At 39.9% G+C, this 24,229-nt stretch overlaps 1 protein-coding gene across 1 annotated transcript in view; it reads left to right on the plus strand.

Annotated features, from left to right (window-relative positions):
* Positions 1-483: 483 nt before the first annotated feature.
* The window catches only part of RFC1 (replication factor C subunit 1), a 72,047-nt gene continuing 48,301 nt past the window's right edge, over positions 484-24,229 (plus strand). The window contains exons 1-4 of the mRNA XM_050947409.1: positions 484-582; positions 11,439-11,567; positions 13,595-13,670; positions 15,742-15,858. Of these exons, the coding sequence (XP_050803366.1) occupies positions 580-582; positions 11,439-11,567; positions 13,595-13,670; positions 15,742-15,858 (325 nt within the window). The 5' untranslated portion in view covers positions 484-579. The remainder of the gene's footprint in view (positions 583-11,438; positions 11,568-13,594; positions 13,671-15,741; positions 15,859-24,229) is intronic.

The following is a 24,229-nucleotide window of genomic DNA, read 5'->3' on the forward strand; positions in this document are numbered from 1 at the left end:
AATGGTTGCACCGGCCCTGAGTAAGGGTGATAGTACCGCAACCCTCCCTACAATAACCTTGGAATCCCCACAACTCCTTTTTAGGTCCAGACCCCTAAAAATGCAACAGCGTGAAATTTCAGATTTACATAGCTGAAATCATTAAATTTATGATTTTTAAATTCCTATGACCGTGAAATTGACCAAAATGAAGCACAAATTTGGTAGGGCTCTATCTACAACAGCTAGGTGATTGTAAACAAAAGACATCAACATGCTTTCCAGGCAAACTGAGAGGTAAGGAGCCCAGCAGGAAATGAAGCACCTGGATTAGGCATCTGTCAACCTCTGTCTGCCGCATCCCCTTAAATATCTAACAGGATCCAGTTCCACCCCTTTCCATCCTACCCCCATCCCGTCACCGCCCTCCGCCTGCCACCCGCACTTAGTCCCCCCTCCGCCTCCAATCGGCACTCGCCTCAGCCGTCGCGTTAGTGACGTCAATCCCACGCGCCGCGCGTTTGGCGTTGGCGCGAAGGGGGGATGGCGCAGGCGGAGGCCCGGTATTACCCGCTAACGAGATAAACTACCCCCGGCAACATGGTGAGCGCGGCGGGGGTGGGTAGCTGGTCCCGACACCCCCTTCTCCCAGGGGAGTGGGTGCCTGTAGCGCTCCCGCTCGGCCGGCGCGTGCGACCCCAGCGCCGTCAGGCGGGGCGGGCTCCCTCACCGCGCCCTGAAACGAGGCTGCGACCCGCTCCGTTGCCCCCGCGCGGGAAGGTTCCCCAGGCTCCCCGCCGGCGGGGCCGCAGCAGCAAGTGTCGTGGTTCTTGCTGCTCAAAGCGATGGTTGGGGCAGAGACCTTCCTTATCCTCTAGGAAACGTGAGGGAGCCCTGCTGGTGGAGGAGGGGGAAACGTTTCCCTGTGCTGCTGAAGTCAGCTGTGCGGGTTACTGACTTCCCCTTTGGAAGGGCCTTCTGGCCTTTCTGGGGCTGTTTTAGGGGCAGGGGCAAGTCGTTCTTTCACACTCCCACCTTCCAAGTGCCACACAGTGGAGATAGTAAAGTGGATTAAGTTTGTATTCTACATGTGATCCTGTGTGCCCTACTTAGCTCCTTGGCTGTGGTGCCCCTCTTAGGACACTGGTTTCAGAGGGGTAGCTGTGTTAGTCTGTATCAGCCCCAGTTCTCCTCCTTGTCTTAGGACACTGATAGGACAGCCTAGCACTATCTTCACATCAGCTGGAACCAAAATAAATGTTTGTTTTAATTCACAATTTTAGTTGTTTCAGTATGTCTATATATCCGTATATAGACATACTGAAACAAGTAAAATTGTGAATTTATTATTTTGGACTGAGTGCCCTAGTTTAATGTCAGTAAAAATCAAGTTAAATAGGATACTTAATCCAAATTAAGGGTGTCCATGTATAGATTTTTGCCTAAGTAACTAAAGATGTGAATTAAAACAACTTTATTTTGGTTCTAGTTTATGCATATATTTAGCCCCTCTCCCTACCCATTTATGGTGCTAAGTGAGGTAATTCATAATAAAGTGTTTCTCTTGATTATATGATCTTTCTTAGGCCTGTTCTATGTAATTTGCACTGATTTAACTAAAGGTAGGGTTCTAAAACAATTTAATCAAACTGGTGCAATAGTTGAGGTGTCTTGCCTGCATAGGGAGATGCAGGAAAATTAATCCGAATTAAAGAAGTATTTAAAGTAGATTAGTTAACCTGCATTATATCACCAGATGCTGCTGTTCAGAATTAAAGTGGGCTTAATAGGTATGTCTACAGAAGGATAAAAAATTCTCTAGTGGGACTGTCAGCTAGCTCATGCTCAGAGGCTGAAAGATTGCTGTGTAGACATTTGAGCTTGGGCTGGAGCCCAAGCTCTGGGAGCCTGCAAGGGTCCACATCTGAACATCTCAACAGCAATTTTTAGCTCTGGAGCATGAGCCCCATGACCCTGAGTAAGTGGACACGGGCCAGCTATGGGTTGTTTAGTCCCATGTAGATATACCCAATGTGGTTTAGTTTATTTGTTTCTGGAAATGAATTATGCTAAACTAATGTTAAATAACTATTGCTTGAATTGTATTGATAAACTGCTTGAGGTTTCAAACTGAGCTCTGCTCTCTTCACAATGAAATTTGCAAGTGTATACTACTTCCCAGGGAAGACTGCTACTGGACTTGTACAGGACTAGAATTAGATATGAAGAGGTCCAAAAGGTGCATTTTAAACTGGCTATTTCCAGCTTTAGTTACTTAATGTTTGCAGTGAGAGGGCACGAACACAAAATAGGTGTGTTTTCTGTCCTTTTATTTTAATACTGGGCTATAGGAATTGGAACTGGATATAGAATATCAGGAATCCTTCCTTCATAGTTCTTCTGTGAAAATTACTTTTGTGCTTCTCATCTATTTCAGTTTACTCCAGACAAAAATGTTATATACTTCATCGGTTTAATTTTACTACTGATTGCACTGAAGAAAAGTAACATGCACGAGGCAGTTGGCCCATGAGACGCAGAGCTTATCCTGTTTCAGCTGCTTGAAGGGAACAAACTATTGAGAGCAAGGCAAGAAGAAAACTTCATGGAAATTCATCCATGAGAGAAAATAGTATTTAAAATAAGGGAAGGGAATCCAGTTACTAAGGCTTGTCTACAATGGAGTTTGTCATGTATGTTGAATCACTGTTGCAAGCCCCTCCTGCAAAATAGGAAAACTGCTCTAAACTGGAGTTTAACCCTGGCTTAAAACCTGCCACGGTGCAAGTCAGTGTTTGTTAGCTTTACTTGTCTGTCCTTAGGGTTTGCTCTGGGACAGCTGTATTGGTGGATGTAACTGGCATTTATTCCTTATGATTTTTTGGAGAAAAGAGATTGGCAAGCTGCCTCTAGGCAAGTGAGGAATCACACCTGACTGTTGCCTGTTGGATGGCAGTAGCCTCCACTTATAAGCACAGGAAAAATCCAACATTTAAGCAGTGTTGGTGCTGCTGATGTTATATATCCATCAGAGGACAAGAGACTCTTTAAAATGTTCATTTCAGACAGCATTTCAAGAAGTTAGCATGCATAAAATGCCAGGTTTTCTCATATAGCAATATTTAAAATATACAGTATGACATTTAGAAAAGTACGGTCAATCACATTTCCTTTTTAGGTTGGTATCTTAACTAAAAAGGAAGGAAGTGGTCCATTTTAGGATTAAACTAGAACTAATAAGTAGTTCAGTCGTTTGGACTCAAGATATGGACCAGTCAGTTGTTTTGCTCTAGTTTTACCTGGGTTATGTCTACTTTAACAACATTATATTTGTATAAGAATACTGGTATACTATACCAGCAAAGCACTCAGAGTGTGGATGCAATTCTGTCTGGAAGCTGTGCTTGGTAATGGTAGTAAAACCAGTGCTCAGAAGCAAAACAAGCTATACCAGCAAAACTGCATATTTACTGGTATAATATGAGCTGTGCTAGGGGCTTCTGCTGAAACAGCTATGATGGTCAGGGATCACACCTTTTTATGCTCCTGGCATAAGTCTCGTATAGACCAGGCCTATAAATTTTTTTTTGGTGTTATTCCCATATATATACATGGCATGAAGTAAGTTCCATTTTGCTTCTCCTATTTTTAGCTTCATATAATGCAAGAATAGTTTCATCCGTACATCTAGTACAGTCCAATAGCTTCTAACAAGATTATCTTTCTCCTCTGGAAAAAAATGAGATGTCTGAAGAAGAATTTGAAGGCTAATATAGCAATGCTGAAGATGGTAAACAGAGGACACTTGAAGGATATGTACAGTCTTTTAGTTTAGTTGCTTTAAGGTAAAGTAAGCACTCAAATCTAAGCCTTTATTTAGAAAGTGTGTTCATGTGGATTATATGCTATTATCTTGAAGTTTTGGCAATTTGCTGAGAAACTAATTTTAAACAATTGAAGAAAGCTACTTCTGCCTTGATATGGGGATCAAAGGATGATTTGCAGCAAGGAAATGGAACATTGTGTTAACAAAGGGAGACACATTTTGAAGTTAAAAACCTACAGATAACTGCATTATAGTCACAAGGTTATTATCAAAAGATAAGCCATAGTGTTTGCATGAACAGTGCTTGATGGATAAATAGAAGATGCTTGTTTGAGTTCACCAGCAATGGAAACAAGAACACTTACCCAGCCATTAAAGACAAATAATTTGTTGTCTCTTGTCTGTTAAAAATCATTAGTCTCACTGAGCCAGACCTGTATAATAAAGAAAGCACCAATGGATTGCAGTTTAGGTGGTTTGTAGACTTTGCTTTGGGCGTTCCTGTACTAGTGTCACTACGTTACTTATCAGTCTAAGATACTGTGGTTATTTTTGGTAGATACTGTCACAAATCCACAAGGTCCGGTGTATGCCGCAGCCTGTAACCAGTTCTTTGGGAGTGAACTCTTCAGTGTGCCAGGCCCCAAGGAGACACACAGTTCTAGAGGGGCTGGGCCAGGGGTGGGCAAACTACAACTTGTGGGCCAGATTCGACCCGTGGGATTATCACCCCTAGAACTCCGCACTACTCCCAGAAGTGGCCGGCACCACATCCCACCCTCTCACCACCTTTCCCAGGAGTCACAGGGGACAGAGGGCTCCATGTGTTGCCCTTGTCTGCAGGTACCACCCCCTACAGCTTCCACTGGCCGGGAATGGGGAACTGCAGCCAGTGGGAGCTTCCGGGGAGGTACCTGCAGGAAAGGGCAGCATGCAGAATGCTCTGCTCCCTGACCTTCAGGGGCTGCAGCGATGTGCTGGCCGCTTCTGGGAGCGGCGTGGGGCCAGGGCAGGCAGGCAGGCAGGGAGCCTGCCCTGGCCCTGGCGTGTGCCGCTGCCATCCCAGAGCCACCCCAGGTAAGCAGCGCCAGGCCAGAGCCCACACCCTGAACCCCTCCTGCACCCCAACCCCCTGACCTGAGCCCCCTCATAGATCCCGCACCCCTCCTCTGCCCCAACCCCTTGCCTGAAGCCCCTGCACACCACAGCCCCTCCCACACCCGGCACTCCCTCCTGCACCGCAACCCCCTGCCTAAGCCCTACATGAAATTTTTCCACCCAGATGTGGCCTTTGGGCCAAAAAGTTTGCCTACTCCTGAACTGGGCCTTTGGGCATCAGCAATCTGTCTCTCTGTGGCACCTGGTAGCAAATCTGCTAAACTAGCTCCTTGTGGGAGGCTTGTACTGTACTTCATCATGCAGTGGTCTCACTGCAGAAACATCAGGCAGCCTTTTCAAAACAGGGTAACAATTAATTTATTAGTCACCTAGCATATAGAATCAAAGTCCTTGGGTTAGCACAGGGATTAGTTCTACATGGGGATAAAAATATCCATGTCTGAACCAGATCAGTTGGCTCAGGGGCTAAAAATTGCTCTGTAGACATTTGAGCTTGAGCCCAAGCCTGAACATCTACATAGCAGTTTTTAGCCCTGCAAGCCCAACTTGGATGACAATAAAAACAACAAGGAGTGTGGTGGCACCTTAAAGACAAACAGATTTATTTGGGCATAAGCTTTTGTGGATAAAAAACCTCACTTCTTCAGAAGCATGGAGTGAAAGTTACAGATGCACGCATTATATGACAAACTAAGAGAAGGGAGTACCTCACAAGGGGGAACCAGTGTTAACAGTGAAGTTTTTTACCCATGAAAGCTTATGCCCAAATAAATCTGTTAGTCTTTAAGGTGCTACTGGACTCCTTGTTGTTTTTTGTGGATACAGACTAACACAGCTACCTCGATACTTGACTCATAGACTTTAAAGTCAGAAGGGACCATCTATGATTATGATCATCTAGTCCAGGCCTGCATAGCATGCGGCCCGTGGAGCCTCACTGTGCAGCCTGTGGGAGAATTCTAAATCCCCTGAACATGGCGCTCTGCGGGCAGCCCAGCGCCCTTTGAATCCCAGCTGTGGCCGGGAGTCAAAGGGCTCTGCGCTGCCCGCAGAGATTCCTGGCCATGGCTGAGATTTAAAGGGCTCAGGGCTCCCTGCCGCTGTGGGAAGCCCAGAGCCCTTTGAATCCTGGCTGCGGCTCCAGCGGATGGGCTCGGGCTCCCCTCAGCGGCAGGAGCTCTGGGCCCTTTAAATCCCTGCCCCAGCCCCGGAAAGCTCCGCGTTCCCCAAGCCACCGGAGTCCCAGGCCCTTTAATTTGCCCCGAGGGCTCCCAGCCACCTCTTCAGCTGGGAGCCCCTGGTTGATTTAAAATCAAGTATCTCCTCCCCACCCCGAACCTTCCTTTTTGACCCACAGCTGTTTTGGAGGGGTGGCGCTGAGGAAGGAGGGTTTTTTTCTGCAGGGCTGGGCGGTGCTGGAGCGGGATGTTTTTGCGGGACCAGGAGGTGCTGGGGTGGGGTGTTTCCATTGGGTTTCAGCCCTCAGCTGTTTTCTTTGGAGTAATGTGGCCCTCGCCGCTTTATGAGTTGTGCAGGCCTGATCTAGTCTGACCTCCTGCACAACACAGGCCACAGAATCTCACCCACCCACTCCTGTAACAAACTCCTAACCTATGTCTGAGTTATTGAAGTCCTCAAATCGTGGTTTAAAGACCTCAAGGTGCAGAGAATCCTCCAGCAAGTGACCCATGCCCCACAGAGGAAGGTGGAAGGTGAAAATCTGCCAATCTGCCCTGGAGGAAAATTCTTTCCTGACCCCAACTATGGCAGTCAGCTAAACTCTGAGCAAGTGGACAAGACTCACCAGCCAGCCCCCAGGAAAGAATTTTCTGTAGTAACTCAGATCCCACCCCATCTAACATCCCACCTCAGGCCACTGGGTATATTTATTGCTAATAATCAAAGATCAATTAATTGCCAAAATTAGGCTATCCCATCATACTATCCCCTCCATAAACTTATCAACTTAGTCTTGAAGCCAGATAATCTGACCCCACTACTCCCTTTGGAAGGCTGTTCCAGAACTTCACTCCTCTAATGGTTAGAAACCTTCATCTAATTTCAAGTCTAGACTTCCTAATGTCCAGTTTATATCCATTTGTTCTTGTGACCACATTGGTACTGAGCTTAAATAATTCCTCTCCCTCCCTGATATTTATCCCTCGATATATTTATAAAGAGCAATCATATCTACCCTTAGCCATCTTTTGGTTAGGCTAAACAAGCCAAGTCTTTGAGTCTTCTTTCATATGACAGGTTTTCCATTCCACAGATCTTCCTGTAGGATATCCCAGTCCTCCTCTGTATTGGCAATACCTCCCAACTTTGTGTCATCTGCAAACTTTATTAGCACAGTCTCACTTTTTGTGCCAAGTTCAGTAATAAAAAGATTAAACAAGATTGGTCCTAAAACCGATCCCTGAGGAACTCCACTAGTAACCTCCTTCCAGCCTGACAGTTCACCTTTTAGTACCACCCGTTGTAGTCTCGCCTTTAACCAATTCCTTATCCACTTTTCAATTTTCATATTGATCCCCACCTTTTCCAATTTAGCTAATAATTCCCCATGTGGAATCATATCAAATGCCTTACTGAAATCGAGCTAAGCCATGGGGCTTTTATTCCTGTTTATATGAATCCAGGAAGGAGAAAGTTCAAGTTATAGTCCATCCTGGCTAAGCCAGTGCAAGTGCCATCCAAGCTGTCATGAACTCCAGCTTGGTTCCTGTCTCTCTCTCCCTTTAACGGTTCCAGGAGAGGGAGAAGCCAGCTTCCTCTAGAAGTCCACTCTTTATCCTTTGCTGGTGACCTCTCGGTCCTTTATTCTCCAGGCAGGGCCATGGCTGAGTTCGCAACCCCACTTGCTGGAGCTTCCCACTTTTGAGCATTGATCTTTCAGTCAGTTGGCCTTGCATTGTCTCTCTGGACCCTCTGTTGATCTAGTTTCTTTCAACCAGTTCCTTGACAACCATTCATTCCACCTAGACAGCAAGGTGACAGGCATATCTGTCTCCTACACTATTCCAGGAACAGTATTAATCCTTCTGCTCCTGTTGGGTGGCAATGTGAAGTACAGAGGAAACTGAGGCGCACATAGGCATTAAAGATATTACAAAAAATTCCCACTCTGCCACAGATGTCTTGTATTTAAGGTTCATATTGGTGCAGTTTACATGATAAAAGGAAAGTGGTAGATTTTACAACAAACATTAAAAACTTGAAGTTTATAGGAGAATCAGTAGTTCATTTTGAGACAAAATATGTCCTAACTCAAACTAAACATACCATAATATTGTTTGTTTAAAACAGCACAGTATTTAAAATAAAATACAGGCGTTCAGTGGTGGTGAGTTTTCTGTAAAGACAAGCAGTTTGCTTTGCAATCATGAGAGCTGGTGAACCAGAATATGAAAGTTATTTCATGGTTTGGGTTTTTACAGCCCTGAATGAATCACGGAACTTATGTTAATTTAAAAAGGGAAGAACCTGGGGCAAACAAGTTACTTTCAAACAATTTCTTAATTAAGTTTCTATTTCAAAGAATGGGAGATGGTAACATCCTTGACATTCTGGCCCTATACAGAATTTAGGAAGTGAGTGTTTATTGAATACCTGTAAAATTAACATAGAAACACAAATGTCAGTTTAAACCCAACTCTTAGATTTGCTCTTGTATGGAAATGCTTTTTTTGGTTGAAACACTACCCATTTGCTCAAGTCAAGGTAGAAAATTGAAACCAAAAACCGATACAGCATCTTGGAAGAGAATCTCTTTATAACTAGCACTCTGATATATTTCCTGGAGATTAAAACGAGTAAGATTAAATAATTTTGGAAATTACGTACAGACTTTGTTATTAAAACTGAAAGTGAAGTCTACCTTTTTATTATCAATTGTGATTACTTTTTGCACTTTAGCGTGGCCAACAAATACAGATTAGTCAGAGTCATTGTCTGGTTTTCATGCACACTGGCTGTAATTATGTTTGGGTTGAAAATGCTGGACAAGAATGTGTTTAAATCTCAACTAAACTTTTCACTGAAGTATAAACAGCTGTGAAAACTTTACATTTTCATAAAACCTTCACATTCTACAATGTTATTAAACAAATTTATATGTCCCTTTAATAAGAGATTGGGTTAATAAGTCCCCAGGAAGTGTAATTCCTCTGTATATTTAGCTAAAGAAACTATAAAGACAGAAAACCTTATATGGTCATCTAGTTCATCCCAACATTTCTAGTGCAAAGTGATTTCTGTTGTGTGTACATATTGAATATTTTCACAGCTGAAACAAGTAGTCCATGCATATTTTTCTTTATTATCCATTTTAGAAAAAGTTACAGCAGAAACCTGTGATTACAGCATTAACAATTACTTATTTGCAAGGGATACTAAAGATTAAAGACTTGGCTAAACAAAAAAGTTACTTATGTTTACATACACATGTATCATGAGTGTTGTAGGTTTATAACTAATATTCGATGTATGCAGAATATGTAGAGCTATTCATATTTATTATGACAAATGTGTCAGCAGCACAAAAGGAACTAAGGTCTCAGGTACATTGTCAAGTCATTAGTTTAAATTTAAGCCATGGTGGAATAGTCAAAGGGATACAACTAACTTAAAAATTACCTCTATCACACCTATGAGGACTCTTACTGAAAAGTGAAAATGAAACAGCTTTCCTCCTAATTAGTTTACTTAGTAATAGTAGCAGTGAATATATATGAGTTGAACCCAAAAGCCTCAGGCAGGATTGTAATCAGTTTTTTTCTGCCTGGGGGGAGTTTTCACACATCAACAGGTAAGAGAAGAGTATCATTGTGAAGACTATAAAAATTGGGAATGGTGATTCAGAGGCATATGCAGCACTTGAAACTACTTCAGTCATTGTTTGAGGTTGACAGCATCCCTTTAAATTTTAGAACTATCCATTTACCATCAAATTCATAACTTGTAAAGTACTGGTATTACTGTAGTGACAGAATACCTGCAAAATAGCTGAGTAACACAAATGTAATAGTGTTAATTATTTAGGTCTCAAGCCTTTAAGGCCCTTGTGTAAATAGAATACCATTTATTCAACCCAAAAACATCTGCTTACAGGGTCAGTGCCTTAGGTGTAAATTAAGTATAGCAAATCCAAGTTTTCATTAGAGTGAACTTTCTAAAACAAGAAGACAGCTCAAAACCTGACAATAATTAAGTCTCAGGTTTTATCAGGGGAAAAAATGCTAATTATGTTTAACAAATCACATGTTCTGTTTGGCCTTCTAAATCCAACTCAGAAAGGAGCCAGAGCACTATGCTTTGACATCAAGCTTATCTAGAGTAAGGCATTGACAAAGGCTTTTTCTCAGTGGCTCTACAAACTTGTGTAAATAATATTACAAAAAATCCAAAAAACTAGTATTACTCACAGTTTATGAGAAAATTCTACAGGTCTTAGTATCCCTGGGAAACTACCTAGCTGCAATCTCTAGGGAGTAAATCAGAAAGTAGTGTTACCTGGGTAGAATATAGTCACAAGCCACACCCTCTGCCTGCTATAAATTCAGACCAAATGATTGTGCTGCTCCTATAATGGCTGCCATTAAAATGGCCGCTATCTCTGGAGACAATGACTGTAAACAGGTATAACATGCTAGTTGATTCTCTTTTTAAGTAAATAGTCTTAAAGTTTAAGGGCTCTTAACAGATGTCAGGTCTGTGTTTGTGGGTATGCTATATGCTTATACAAGAGCCTTATAAAGTTCAAACCTTTCACTTTTGTAGGTAGAAAGCTCTTTTTGTTCTTATATTAGTGGTAGGAGATGCCACAAATATGTTACCCTTTTGATCTCTTTAGGTTGATTAACATTGCTTGAACTTGGAAAAAATGATCAGACCTACTAGCTGGAGAACTATACCAAACACTTTGTAGATGCTAGAGCCCTGGTGAAATGACCCATTTCCCCCAGATTCTGAAAAGATAGAGGGTGCTGGGATTCAGTATCCTGTAGCTACCTGTGGGCTTTGCTGAGGAGTTTCATCTGTGTTAGGGTCTTCCCCACAGTAGGTTATTCATTTGATCTATAAAAGACTCTTTGACATTTTGGCTATCCTTGTCAGAGTTTACTGAATATTTTTGGAGCTAATTGCAACTGTTTGTTGTACTTTATCCCATCAGTAATGTGAATGTGTGTTGTGCTTTGCAATAGGATGGCTGGCAGAGATATTCCACTAGGGGAAAAGTAGGCTCTTGGAATGATCTGTAGTGGAAAGGAAAGCTGCTACTGCCATATGTGCTGCAACTGAGCAAAGACTGCTCTGCCTCTGTAAGACCTGTATTGACTAGATATGAGTTCGTTCATCTCTACAGGTTTTAAGCAACACTTCTAGATCAGTGAATGGCCGAAGAGTTGTTGAGAGAGTAATTAGCTTTTTTAAAAATAATCTCGCTCTTTTGTTGAGTGAAAGGTCAAAGTATTGGGTGTTGCCTTTTTAAATCCCTTTCCCCCTTTATTAGGATATCAGAAAATTCTTTGGGGTTGTACCTACTGGCAAGAAACATGAATGTGAGAGAGTGAAAAAGATAGAGAAAACCAAAAATGGGGAAGAGTCTTCAGATGGGAAGAAGAAAACAAAGGATATCAAGGTCAGTTTGCTTTCCTCAGCTGCAGACTGTACTGGGCTTTGTTTTGAAGGTTGTTCTGTGGCTCACTCCTTACAACTGACTTGTGTTCTTGGTTTAAATGTTATTTTCAATGGTTTCTCATCAGTTATTTAAAAAATGTTTGGGTCATTTCTCAATAGTCAAAACCGAAATAAATTCTAATTGGCCTTTGCAGAGTCAGGGAGACATTTATACCAGAAGCAAAAATCTCACCTGCATATTTAATATGGCACTATGGAATGTATTCTGTAGTAACATAACCCTCCATTGTGGTCAGCATTCCTGCTTCCTGGAGAACATTTAACTTGGGTCCTATGTCTCATGGGTGGCAATGAGAAGTGGAAAAAGAGAAACATGTTTCTTAAACCAAGTTTGGCTAGCAAAACCAAGCAAACACAGTTCTCAAATCCAGCATAGAAAATAGTGCTAAGATTGGAATTAGCCTAGCAGAAGTTGCTTTTGTTTCTGCATTCCAATCTTCTTGTAACTTTTTTTTCTCTTGTATGATAAATTAATTGTTAGTTTTCCATATGCTTGGAAGGGGGGAAAAGATTGTGATACTGTCATGGAAACAATCCTATGAAATATTTAAAGCAAATCTAGCTAAGGTCCTGATCATGTAAGGAGCTCTGCCAAGGCAAACCCTAATTTATTTAGATTTATAAACCTCCCAGAAAGGGCGTGCATTTACGTGCCCCGGCACCTTTGACATAACTTAAATTGCTGTCCATAGAATGTATTTTTAAAATAAGCTGCCATACTTGACCTTATGAACTATTCTTGCCTTTACACTCAAATTACCTCCATTGTCTAATGCCTGGTGGGGAAAAGATTAGCGCTGTAATTCAGGGCACTGCTCATGTGGAGCTCATTGTAGGTTCAGAGTCAAAATATGTAATGAGACATATTTAAAATTAGGGTAATTAATATGAGTGGAAAGAGTTGAGTTCTAGTTATGCTATCTCAAAAGGATATAAAAAAGTGGGGTGGTTCAGAGACAGGTGACAAAAATGATTAGAGCCCTAGAAAGATTTCTGAATTAGGAGAGACTGAAAGATTGTCACTGTTAGCTCAAAGAGGTGACAGATGAGAGGGAAGACAGGGTACAAAATAATAAATAGTATAGAGAAGGTGAATTTGGTATATCTCTTTACCGTCACTTGTAACACAAGAACAAGGAGCTGTTCAATGTAATTGAAAGGCAACAATTTTAAAATTGATAAGGAAATTCTATTTTATACAACCGATACTTGAGTTGTGGAACTGAAGGCATAATTAAGGTAAAATGCTTAGTAGATTTCAGAATAGAGTTGAACATTGTATGTTCCTATTATCCACAGGAAAAGTTATGTTAGATAAGACTTCTTTAAAAAAAAAAAAAAAAGTCATTATAACCCTTAATGCTTCAGGTCAGAAGGCAACCACCAGTTTGACTGGGTCAGGAAGAAAGCTCCCATATGGGCAGATGTCTGTTATGGCATTTTTTACAACTGTACAATCAACTTCCATTTAAGTGTGTGGTATTGACCACTATCAGACAGGACACTGGACTAGATGGGATCTCTGGTCTATCTGTTATGGCAGTTATGTTAAAAGAGGGAGCAAACAAGTCATGTATTGACTAGTATATTCTTTACATTTCTGATTAGATTAGTTCTTGTAATTCCACAAAGCTCTTTAAAATTTCAGAGGTGTTTGAGGATGGTGTCTGATTATTTTAATTGTTTAAGCTTTCATTTGTTTCAGTTGCAGCCTGTGTATTTTTTTTATTTTTTTTCAAACTGTTATCTTTGTGGAATATAATGAACTTTGCTTCTCCTTGTTACCTTCTTGTTTTATAGCCACTTAAACTATAAGCTTTCAGTTAAGTTCTTAACTTTATTTTTACGCATGGACATTACCATGTTTCTCCTAGAAATTAATACTACAACTTCTAGTTAATGAACTGTAGGTGTAGAAGGAAAGCAAGAAAGAACTTGATAGTGGAAATAATGGACTTTTACTACTAGGTGAAGAATTCATCTAATGAAGATGATTCCAAACGAAAGCAGACAAACAAGAAAAAAAGGATAATCTATGATTCAGGTAAAATTTGTTACCACTTTAGAATGCTGCTTTGTGTCTTTTGCGGTACTGCCAGTTAAAATTGAGGGTTAGCAGGTAATTGTTACCTCTCAATGCAACGCATTAAAAAAACCCAGCCTCTTGAAGGTTTATGCTAAAGAAGAAATAAAAGCATTTTGAACACAAGATGCTCTTGGCTCTCATTGCTGAAAGTGATTCATTGCTTGGTGGTTATCACTATGAACAGTTGCATTTTCTGTTGTCACTCTTCAGTATCACAAAATGCAGCATTGCATCTCTAGCAACATCTGCTAAAAATTCTAACCCATGTATATATGCAAAATAATTTTCTGTAGACCTTAGTCAACAATTTGAAAAACCCAGATTTGGAGTTTAGATTAGAACTGGTTTACTCAGTATCTTTTTAAATGGCAGACATAAAGAATGATTTCTGTTTTAAAGGTCTTGACAGAATTTTTTTTGCAATTTTAAGGCCTTCAATTCTGAGATCTGATCTGTCTGCATGAGAGGCACAGGAGTCTGCTGATGTGGAAAAACATTCTACATTTCAGAATATGAAAAAAAAGTAAAATTTAATTGAAAAGACTGCTCAACCAATTCTTCCAAGGATATTCTCCAGAAGATACAATTTAAAATAGTGTCTGAAAAAATTTTATATATCAGGTTGCTTTTTAAATTTAAAAAAATTTGAAGCTTTTTGGTTTCTCCCTTTGTTACTGTCATTTCTTCCCCCTCTGGATGCTGAAGCCTCCTAGAGTTATTATGAAATTGAAAAGAAGATTACAGGCTTCCCTACAGCTTGTGTCTTCCATTGCAGGCTATTTGGGGGGTGTGTGCGCGTGTGTGCGTGTGCGCGCGCTAGTTCAGTAATACAAGGTTGCTCTAATTTTAAAACAAAAACAATGGGATGCGCTAAAGCTGCAGAACACACAAATAAATAAGTCTGCCAGAATGTTGTCATTGAATATTGAAAATACATCAAACTGAGGAGAAATTATATATTAAGCTAGTCCTTATACCCTTGGGGAGCCTTAAAGGAAATATTTCAAAATTAATGTTTCGTGCTACATATAGTATATGCAAACCAGCTGCCACCTGTAATATATTATTAATTTGCTGAGTGCCTGCAGTGTGCCTGGAGTGTTAGATCTCCTATTCCATTAGGGTGAAGAAAAATTAAGTTCTGCTCCAAATGCTTTAAAAGACTAGCAGGCTTTTCAATCACTGAGATGATTGACCATTTCATTCTTAGAGAAATGTAGAGGTGCTAGTTTTGTGCGTGTTTAAAAAACTAAATACTTGTTCTGCTAGTGTGTCCCCTTGAACCACGCACGTCATGCTGTAAGCAATAACTATCTATTAAGTATGCTGGGTTCCCTCTGCTTTTTTCAGTCCTTTTGCAATTGCTTAATAAGGAGACAAGACAAACAGGGAGACAAGTTTCTGTCTAGCAACTTCTGCTACCTGAAAGGAACCTTTCTGAGACATGTTACCTCCTGGTTATCTGCCTTAAGCACATAATCTGTATAGATACACAACTCCTTAAATATTATTTGTTCATACATTTTTGCAATGATTATGATGATCAGTGGACTACTGGTTCTCAGTAGAGACCTCACATGCCATTCTTTAGCGAGTTATTCGATCCAGCAGATCCCTGTAAAATCCTGTGCACCTTCTCTGCATTGTGTCAGTTGGCACGAAAAGGTCCCTGGGTCACAGGCTGGAGTTTAATTTTCAGGCTCCAGCTCAGCCCACTGCAGAAGCAACATGCTTAGTTCCTGGGATAGGTAATAAGGAATGCTTCTTGTTGTTGAACAAAAGTTCTTCTGGGTGACTGATGGCTTCTTAAGGAAGTCCCATTTAGGTCCTTGTCCTAGTCGAAGGATGGTGGCCATGACACAGGTCTCTTAAATTAGAATGGTACAGCTTCATTTTTCTCTGTATTCTGGGCTTCCGCAGAGTACCTTTCTCCCCTAGGTGGATGTTTTTATAACTGATGTGTTGAACTGTTATTTAAAGACTATATGTATGTGGAGGAAAATAATGCTTATCCTGTGGTCAAATACAGATTCAGAAGAGGAGGTGCAGTCAGTAAAGAAATCTAAGAAGCCACCAGAGAGAAAACCATCCTCTTCGAAACCTGATAAAGTTCTTAAGCAGGATCCTGTTTATGTTTCAGAGACAGGTAATGTGTGAAACACATGATATATTCAGCTGTTATGGTAGGGTTGTTTTTTCTAAATGGTTAAACATAAAAGACATGATATTCAAGGAGGAGTGCTTTTTTTAAAAGGGAAAGGGAAATGTCATTGCTCGGCTAGTGAAGTCTTCAGCAGGCTAAAAGTTATGGGATGATGAGTGATCAATGCGGCTGTTAAGGTCCTCTTCTACCTTTGGTGTTGGATTGTTGGTCAGTCTTGCTTGGGTTCTGGTCAGGCATATACCATCTCTCCTTGTTTCCATTGGTTTAGTCAGGAATGTCATCTCAAGAATTGGCATATGCACTCTTTTCAGTTTCCTCAAGTGATGTGTTTATAAGCCTTGGGGTCAAGGATAACTTCCAAACACTTAAGCTCTTCATGAGCACTCTCTTTTTCAAATGAGCTAAGTTTTCAGAGAGCTATCTGAGTTTTCAGAGAGAGCTTTTCATTTGGTATCTGACTAGCCAGTCTTCTCTCTCCTGCAATTGCTTACTTCATTAAAGTTAGTGGCAAAACTTCATTTTCAGTCTTTACCTCCTTGATTCTGACTTTCAAACTCTTAAAAAACCAAAATATATTGTCCAAGTATTAATCCATCTGCTATCAGACTATTAGGAAGATTGATATTAGGAAAGCTGATAACAGTAAAATTCTTTTGTACTCTGCTACTTTTATAGTAGTACTTCTTTAAAAATACCATCCATGCAATCTCAGTCCTGTATCTCAGCTTTCTAAATTCTTAAATTTTTTGTCCTGAAGAGCAGAAGTGGCGGGTCAGTTGCCTTCCCTGAACTTAACCACTGACTTCAGATTTTGCAGTCATTTCTGTTGTCTTTAGAAAGAGTTATGCGCTTGGATGATCTTTGTTGTTTAGTTCTAAATTTTCTAAGGTTATTCTTTTCTAAATTTGATAGTAACTTTTACCTGTCAGTCACAGAATTTGAATCTGTATGTGTGCTTGCTTTGGTGAATTATATTTATGGTTGGAGTTAAGGCTGCATGCAGGTTGTTCAGAATATATATCTGTTTGTAGATGATGACGTATGAGAGAGTGTCTTGTTCGTTGTTGGTTGCCATTGTTCTGATTGCACTCTTGGGATATCCCTGAGCTACTTGTTTTCCAGGAGTAAGAATCCTGCCCAGATTGTACCTTTTTAGAGGAGGCAGATCTGCTTACCTTATCCTCTGTTTCTACATAGAACACGTCTTGCAGAATTCCTACTAACTCATCCTTTCCTTTCAGAGTTTGGAGGGGAACTTTGAGATAGTGACTTTGTCTTTAAACTTCTGTGGGCTTTTTGTTCTAGTGTTTGAGGCATTAAGTTTTCAGTTTTGTTTTGTATTTAGCTTATTTTTTTTATGGAACATTTGCCTCCTGCTAAAACCAGGATCTAACTGCAAGGTTCTAATGGCAGTGGCTAATCTTGGGTGGCATTTAACTACTATTAGGGATGGTGGCTCCTGTTTTGGTCTGCTACCTCTTCCCTTATGGGTCAAAGAACTTTAAGAACTTGAAGAGTTCTGCCTATTCTTAGAGAGATGAGACCCAGGAATTTGAATGCTGCAAGATTATTTATGAAGTAGAACAATAAAGTAAACTTAAAAAAAAAAAAAAAAAGAACTTGGCAGTTGAGGATATGAAACTTGTAGCAGATTCCTTTATAAGTGTAGTATAATAATTGCTGCTTCTTAAAAGTATTAAAACTGTAGCTGCTAACTGTTAATCTGCATGCATGTGATTATTAAGTAATGTAGTTAAATGATATCAGTTGTTGTCTGTCTCTACTGAAAATGTAGCATAGTTAATCTTTTAGCCATCGTTCAGTAATCAGAAATGGAATATATCTGTATAAATACAGCTATTGTATGCTCTGTTATGCCTTTCCCATAGGGGTTAAAGTACAAGGATGTTTATAGAGTAGACCCTCAGAATTATGAACTGAACAGACAACCCATACCTCATTTGGAACTGGAAGTACACAATCAGGCAGCAATAGAGACACCTTCCTTCTCCCCCCGCCCCCCAAATAACTAACTAACAAACAAACAAAAAACAAAGGCAAATACAGTATAGTGCTGTTACATGTAAACTACTTAAATGCTGCTTTCCCTCCCCCACCCCCCTTCTGAATAGCAAAGTTTCAAAGCTGTGTTAAGGCAATGTTAAGTTGTAATCTTTTGAAAGAACAATTATAATATTTTGTTCAGAGTTATGAACAACCTCCATTCCCGAGGTGCTCGTAACTCTGAGGTTCTACTGTATGTACAGTCTCATATTTAAATTACATAGTTAAGGCTGTTTACAGGTGTCAAAGCTTGAGAAGTTGTCACAGTAGAGACAAATGAGTCAATCGTGTTCTTTTGACATCAGTATCTTATAACTGCACTGGCATTTTCTCACATCTTAAGTACAGTCACTTTCTATACAACCTGCCCTCAAACCTATCCTCTTATTTCCAGAGGTCAGACACCCAATTTAACTCCCTTTGACATCAGTGAGTGAAAATCTTTCCTTGATTTCAGAGGCAGTTGGATCAGCCCTGTAAGCTGGTTAAGGTAGTGCTAGATACACATCAAACCTTTTAATGCATGGATGTGGGCAATTAAAACTGTGAAAGTCTCTTGCCAGTGTTTGCAAAGCATGCTGTAGAGAAGATCTTGATGATTACACAAGAACACAATCAAGTTAGAAAGCAAGTACAAAGGTGACAGTTTACCCTTCCCTCTCGAATGGCAGTTCCTTTTCAACAAGATGCAGCTGAATACTCTTAAAACAACTAGAAAATTGGCTCAACTAATATGATCTCACTGTATTGAAATCATTTCTGCTATCAAGTAAGAATTTTAATTGTATAGCAGTGGAGCTTCTAAAAGACCCAAACAGCTGGATTATTGTTGAAAGACTTGGGTTTGCGTGTATCAAGTCTAAAACAAAAGAATTTTTAAAAAATTAATACCTGCTAAATTAATGTCCTATTGAAAGCTTAAACTGTCAGTGTTACACAAAGTAAAATACCTATTAGATTAACATATTTTCAAGATACCAATCTATTGTATGTGTAATAAAACACTTGCATGTTCATAGCACATATAGCACTGCCTGTATTTTGTTTTATATTTCTGGTAATTGTGATGTGTTTATTTCTGATAAGCAGAATGTTGTTTTTCGGACAATATACTTCTTCAAACAAAAAACCCAAAAAACAAAATATACATTTCCAGCTGAGGTTACAATGTTTATACTGGTTTTTTTGTTTTTTTTGTTTTTTTAAATGGGGGGGAATGATTTTCAACTTTTTTAAAGTTAAAACAAGAACTGATATGGAAAAAAATGGCACAAGACAAAGCATTCTGTAGCAGACGCACTTGACAATAGTGTATTTGCAAGTACTCTAAAATTTAAGGAGCATATTTATTTCATTTGATTCCAACAGAAGCAGATAGGATTAATTTATTGAAATATAAAAAAACTTTCTTGTAAATAACATGTCACGGTTCAAATTCTATACACTGAACTATCTAAAGTGGAAGTACAGTGTATTAAGTGTTTCGATTTGTTCACTTGCTAGTGTATGTCAGCTTTTTTGCACTTAAACCTGTGCATGGTGGTTGTTTAGTGTTCCCTACTGTAAAGCCTAAAAGTACCCAACTTGAACCACTTATTATTTTGCCAGTCTTATCTCTTTACCAGACTTTTTTTTTAAAAAAAGCTTTTTGATGCATAATTTTTGTTATGCAGTTAAAGTTTAAGAACTACATGTTCACAGATTTTTGAGGCCAGAAAGTGACCAGTTATGGTCATTGTACTCTGACTGCTTGTACAGCAAAAGTCATAGAATTTCATCCTGTAATTCTTGTATTAGGTTCATAACTTCTGGTTAGGTTATCTTTTAGGAAGACCTCCAGTCCACAGTGTCTCTTAGTAAATTGTGGAAATGGTTAATTACCCTCACTGTTAAAAATTGTGCCTTATCTCCAGGCTGAATTTATCTAGCTTTAGCTTCCAGGCACTGGATCTTGTTATACTTTTGCTTTGTAGCTTTAAGAGCTTACTACTATCAGAAACGTCTCCCCATGGAAGTACTTAGAGATCATGATCAAATCCCCTTCTAGGTAAACCAGATCGAGTTTCTTATTGTAGGCACATTTTTCAGAACTCAACTCATTCTTGCAGCTCTTTTCTGAGCCCTTTCCCATTATTTTAAGTGTGGACACAGAACTGAATGAACACAATGTTCCACTAATGGTCTCAATGCCATATACCAGGGGTGGCCAAACTTACTGACCCTCCGAGCCACATACAACAATCTTCAGAAGTTCCAGAGGCAGGGAAAACCTGCTGGAGCTCGGGTCTTCCCCACTCCTGCTGAACCCCCAAGCCCTGTCAGGTGCACTCCGTTCCTCCTCAGATGGGCAGAAGCCCCCTATCCTGTTGCACGGCAGAGGTCCTGAGCTCCTGTTTCCCAGTCTGGTAGGTGGAGAATGGGGAGGGGGAGGAATGGGGGGAGGGGAGGGGCCTCCACGAGCTGCACTTTAACATTAAAAGAGCCTCATGCCTTGCGAGCCACAGTTTGGCCACCCCTGTCATATATGGAGGTACTACTGCCTTCCTGCTCTTAATCCAGTGTATACAAGGGTCACATTAGCTCTCTTGGCCAACAGCATCATGCTCGGAGCTCCTGTTCAGTTGATTATCCCCAAATCCTTTTCAGAGTCAGTTTCAAGAATGTAGTCCTATATTCTATAACTGTAACCTGCATTCTTTGTTCCTAAATTCATGACCTGTTATTTAACTGTATTAAAACTCATTGTTCAAACGAGCCCAGTTTACTAAGCTATCCATATATGAAACTGTATATTACTGACTTGTCTTAACTTTTTATTTACCCTTTAACAATTTTTGTCATCTGCAAACTTTACCAGAATGATTTTAGATTTTTTCACCCAGATTTATAAAGATATTGGATGGCTTTAATTCAAGAACAGATACCTAATCAGATTCTTCAGAGAGCAAGTGGAAATAGTGCATTTTTTAGATTTGTTATGTAACGAGGTGGTATGATCAAGCTTTTCTGCATCTGACACAATAGGAACGTTGGTCAAGGTTAATAGTGAAATCCCTGAAAACTGCAGCTCAAGGTTACTCTTATCTAGTGAGTTCTAGGTACAAACAGAGTAAGGTTGACTTAAGCTATGACTAAAGCAATTTCTTTATACAAGGGTTAACATTTCATTTCATATTTTTTTGCTAGTATGTGTGTAATTCGTTTTTTCATTTCATTGGAACTGAATAGTGTTTTAATGCCAGTTAAGCATACTTTAATTGGCCTACACATTAAGCCAATAACTGTTTCAATATTAGAAAACACACAAAAATTTGGCAATATCATGATGGGGTTGTGTCTTATTCGGCTAGAGAGAGGGATATGATTTGAGTTTGTTTGATGGGCTTTACATTCTGTGGACTTGGATTTCATTTATTTTTTGTACTACTTTAATATCTTTTCCCTAAATTGCATTGAATTTGTAGTTTTTTCTCTGTCAGTTTTGTCTGACAGCAGCATTAGCATTACTTTTATTGATGTAACCAATATATTGTTCACATTTTAAATATATTTTTCTAAAAGTACAGGTATCCAAATCCATTCAGTTAAAAATTATTTCCCTTGTTTTTAAAACTTTCATGGACTTGTTTCTTCACTCCTTCTGTGTAATATCAGTCTTGTTTCTGTTTGTTCATGCAGCCTTTCCACTGCAGGTGTGACAGCCTTATTTGCAGCAATTATTTGTTTGAAATAGCCTAAGTAGTTCTGTTATTCATATTCTCTCTCTCTCTCCCTCCCCAGATCTAATCTGAAGTCTGTCTTCTGTCCTTTGCCTATCCCTCTAAATTTATTTCTGTTTAACTCTGTTTTTTGGGATCTGATTTATGACAAATGCTATATGAATTAAAGTTGCATTGTTTTGTAGAAGAGAGTAAATGACTGGATTAATGTAATGGTTAACTTTTTTCTATTTATCTTACTGTTGCTTTCGTGCTGTACAGACCATTAGGTTTACCCTTTCTAATCCCATAACAAATATTTTTCATCATTGCTGTGTACTTGGTGAAATCAAACTCCATTCATTTAGATTATTGATTATCAAGGACAGAACACCATTAATCTTACAAGTAACAGGAAAAGGAAGAGCTATTTATAAATACCTCCATTGCTAACCATTATCTCTAGTAAAACAGTCCAGTAAGTTGGGAGAAATCCAAATACTTCTTGTACTTGTTAAATAACATTTACTATTTACTGTTTAATGAAGTATAGGACCTTGAGCTTTGTTTGTAGAAGATGACCTGTTGTTATGCTGCATTGAGCCTGGTCTGGTTTCGTCAGGGATTGCTAGTTGGCAAGAACTGTGTGGGGTGGGGTGGGGGTGTTCGTTTTGTTTGTGTATGTGGATCTTAATGTATACCTGACTATTAACAAAGAGAATGATGTAGATAATATCCTTGTGGATGTGTAGTGATTGCAACAATACTTGTGAGTGTGGCAAAACACAACTTTGTAAAAGCTGCTTTTATGTTAGTGGCACTTAAAAAGGTAAGTAACACTTTACGCTGGTGCTTTATAGCATAGATATATACAATTCCAATTAAATCTAGAGAACTAATTAACGTGCTTTTGGGTGGGTAGGATTGTCCGTGGTTGAAGTGTGTGTGTGTGTGTGTGTGTGTGAGAGAGAGAGAGAAAGAAATAAGATTCCTACAGAATTTGAACTTTGAAATTCACTGGAGAGTAAGGAGGGTCCAGTAGTTAAGGTGGTAGCGTCCAACTCAGTAAACTTGAGTCCCCACTCTTCCACAGACTTCCTATGTGACCTTGGGCAAGTCACTTAGTCTTTCTGTGTCATTTCTCTGTCAAATGAGAGTAACAACAACATTCTCCTATCTCAGAGGGGTGTTGTGAAGATAAATACATTAACAATTCTGAGTCATTCACCTATGATGGTAATGGTGGTCATATATGTACCTTACGGTGTGTCTGCACTGAAAAGAAAAACCTGTAGCACTGAGTCTTAGAGCCTGGTTCAGTTGACTCTGGTTCTCAGGGCTCAGTCTGCTGCGCTAAAAATATGAGTGAAGACATGCTTGCTCGGGTGGGAGCATGGGCTCGAAGACTCTTCCCCACTTGCTGGGTTTCAGAGCACAGACTCCAGCCCGAGTGTGAACTCTAGACTCCTATTTTTACCCTTGCAATCGGAGCCCCGCAAGCCCAAGTCAATTGACCTGGGCGCTGAGACTCAGCACTGGGTTTTTCTTTGCCTACCTTCTGATAGATATTAAATAATACTATTAATTCTTTTATTCTCTAAAGCACTTGGTGAACTTTAACAGTTAATTTAGTTGATATTTGATCTATGAGTCTAATAGAGCTATCTTGAGAATTACAGGAAAAAGTGGATTTAGAAAAATTTAACGAGAGCTATAATGCACTGCCAAGGTGCATTTCCTAGGTCCTATCATGAAAACTTGAAGAAATTTACTATCTATATAATTTTGTTATTCCTTCTGTGAAATCTCCTCACTTTAATAAAAGTTTAAATAGTAAGGATTTTAAAAGTAATCACACTAGATGGGTTTATGTATTGATATCTAAGGCCTGTTTTTCTAATTTGGCATTCACTCATCTACCACACTCTGTAAGAGTTATTAGTAAGTATTTAGTGCATGTGGAAATATAAATACTACAATCTTAATCTCTTCTGATTCAGTTCAGTTATGATGGCCACATTAGAGATGCACGAATAGTGAAGATTGGCTGACTGACTTCTGCTGTTGACAGTCCAGCTGTCCAGCAAAAGGGTTTTCATTGGGCATTAGCAGAGAGGGAGGATAGAAATGAAGAAAGCTGCTTCTGGTATGATTGCAGTGTCCGTTACAGCTATTCCCCTATTCCATTTTGTTTCCCCAGACTCCATTTTGTTTTCTGTTCTCCTGTGACCGCCCTTCCCTGGCTGTTAAGTTGTTTACCAGGGCCACTGCCCTTCTCAAAGGGAGGGCCCCTTAAGTTGTTTAACAAGAGCCATTGCCCTTCTCAAAGGGATGGCCACTTGTGCTGCATGCTAAGTGGGACCACTGCCCTTTTCAAAGGGTTAGTCCTGTTATCACCTCGTTGAACCTGGGCTTGGTGTAGGGTAGGCAATGTCCAGAGCTGCAAGGCCTATTGTGGTTTTAAGATCCTGGGCATGAGTCATAGTCTCATGTGCTCTTGAGTCACCTATTGCACAGGACTATGTCCAGGCATGTCTCTGGGCTTACCTTCAGTTTTTCCCCTGTGCCCCCTCCCCTGTGACAGAGGGAGC

Source organism: Gopherus flavomarginatus, chromosome 3 (genome assembly GCF_025201925.1).
Source record: "Gopherus flavomarginatus isolate rGopFla2 chromosome 3, rGopFla2.mat.asm, whole genome shotgun sequence".
NCBI classification, from domain to species: Eukaryota; Metazoa; Chordata; order Testudines; family Testudinidae; genus Gopherus; species Gopherus flavomarginatus.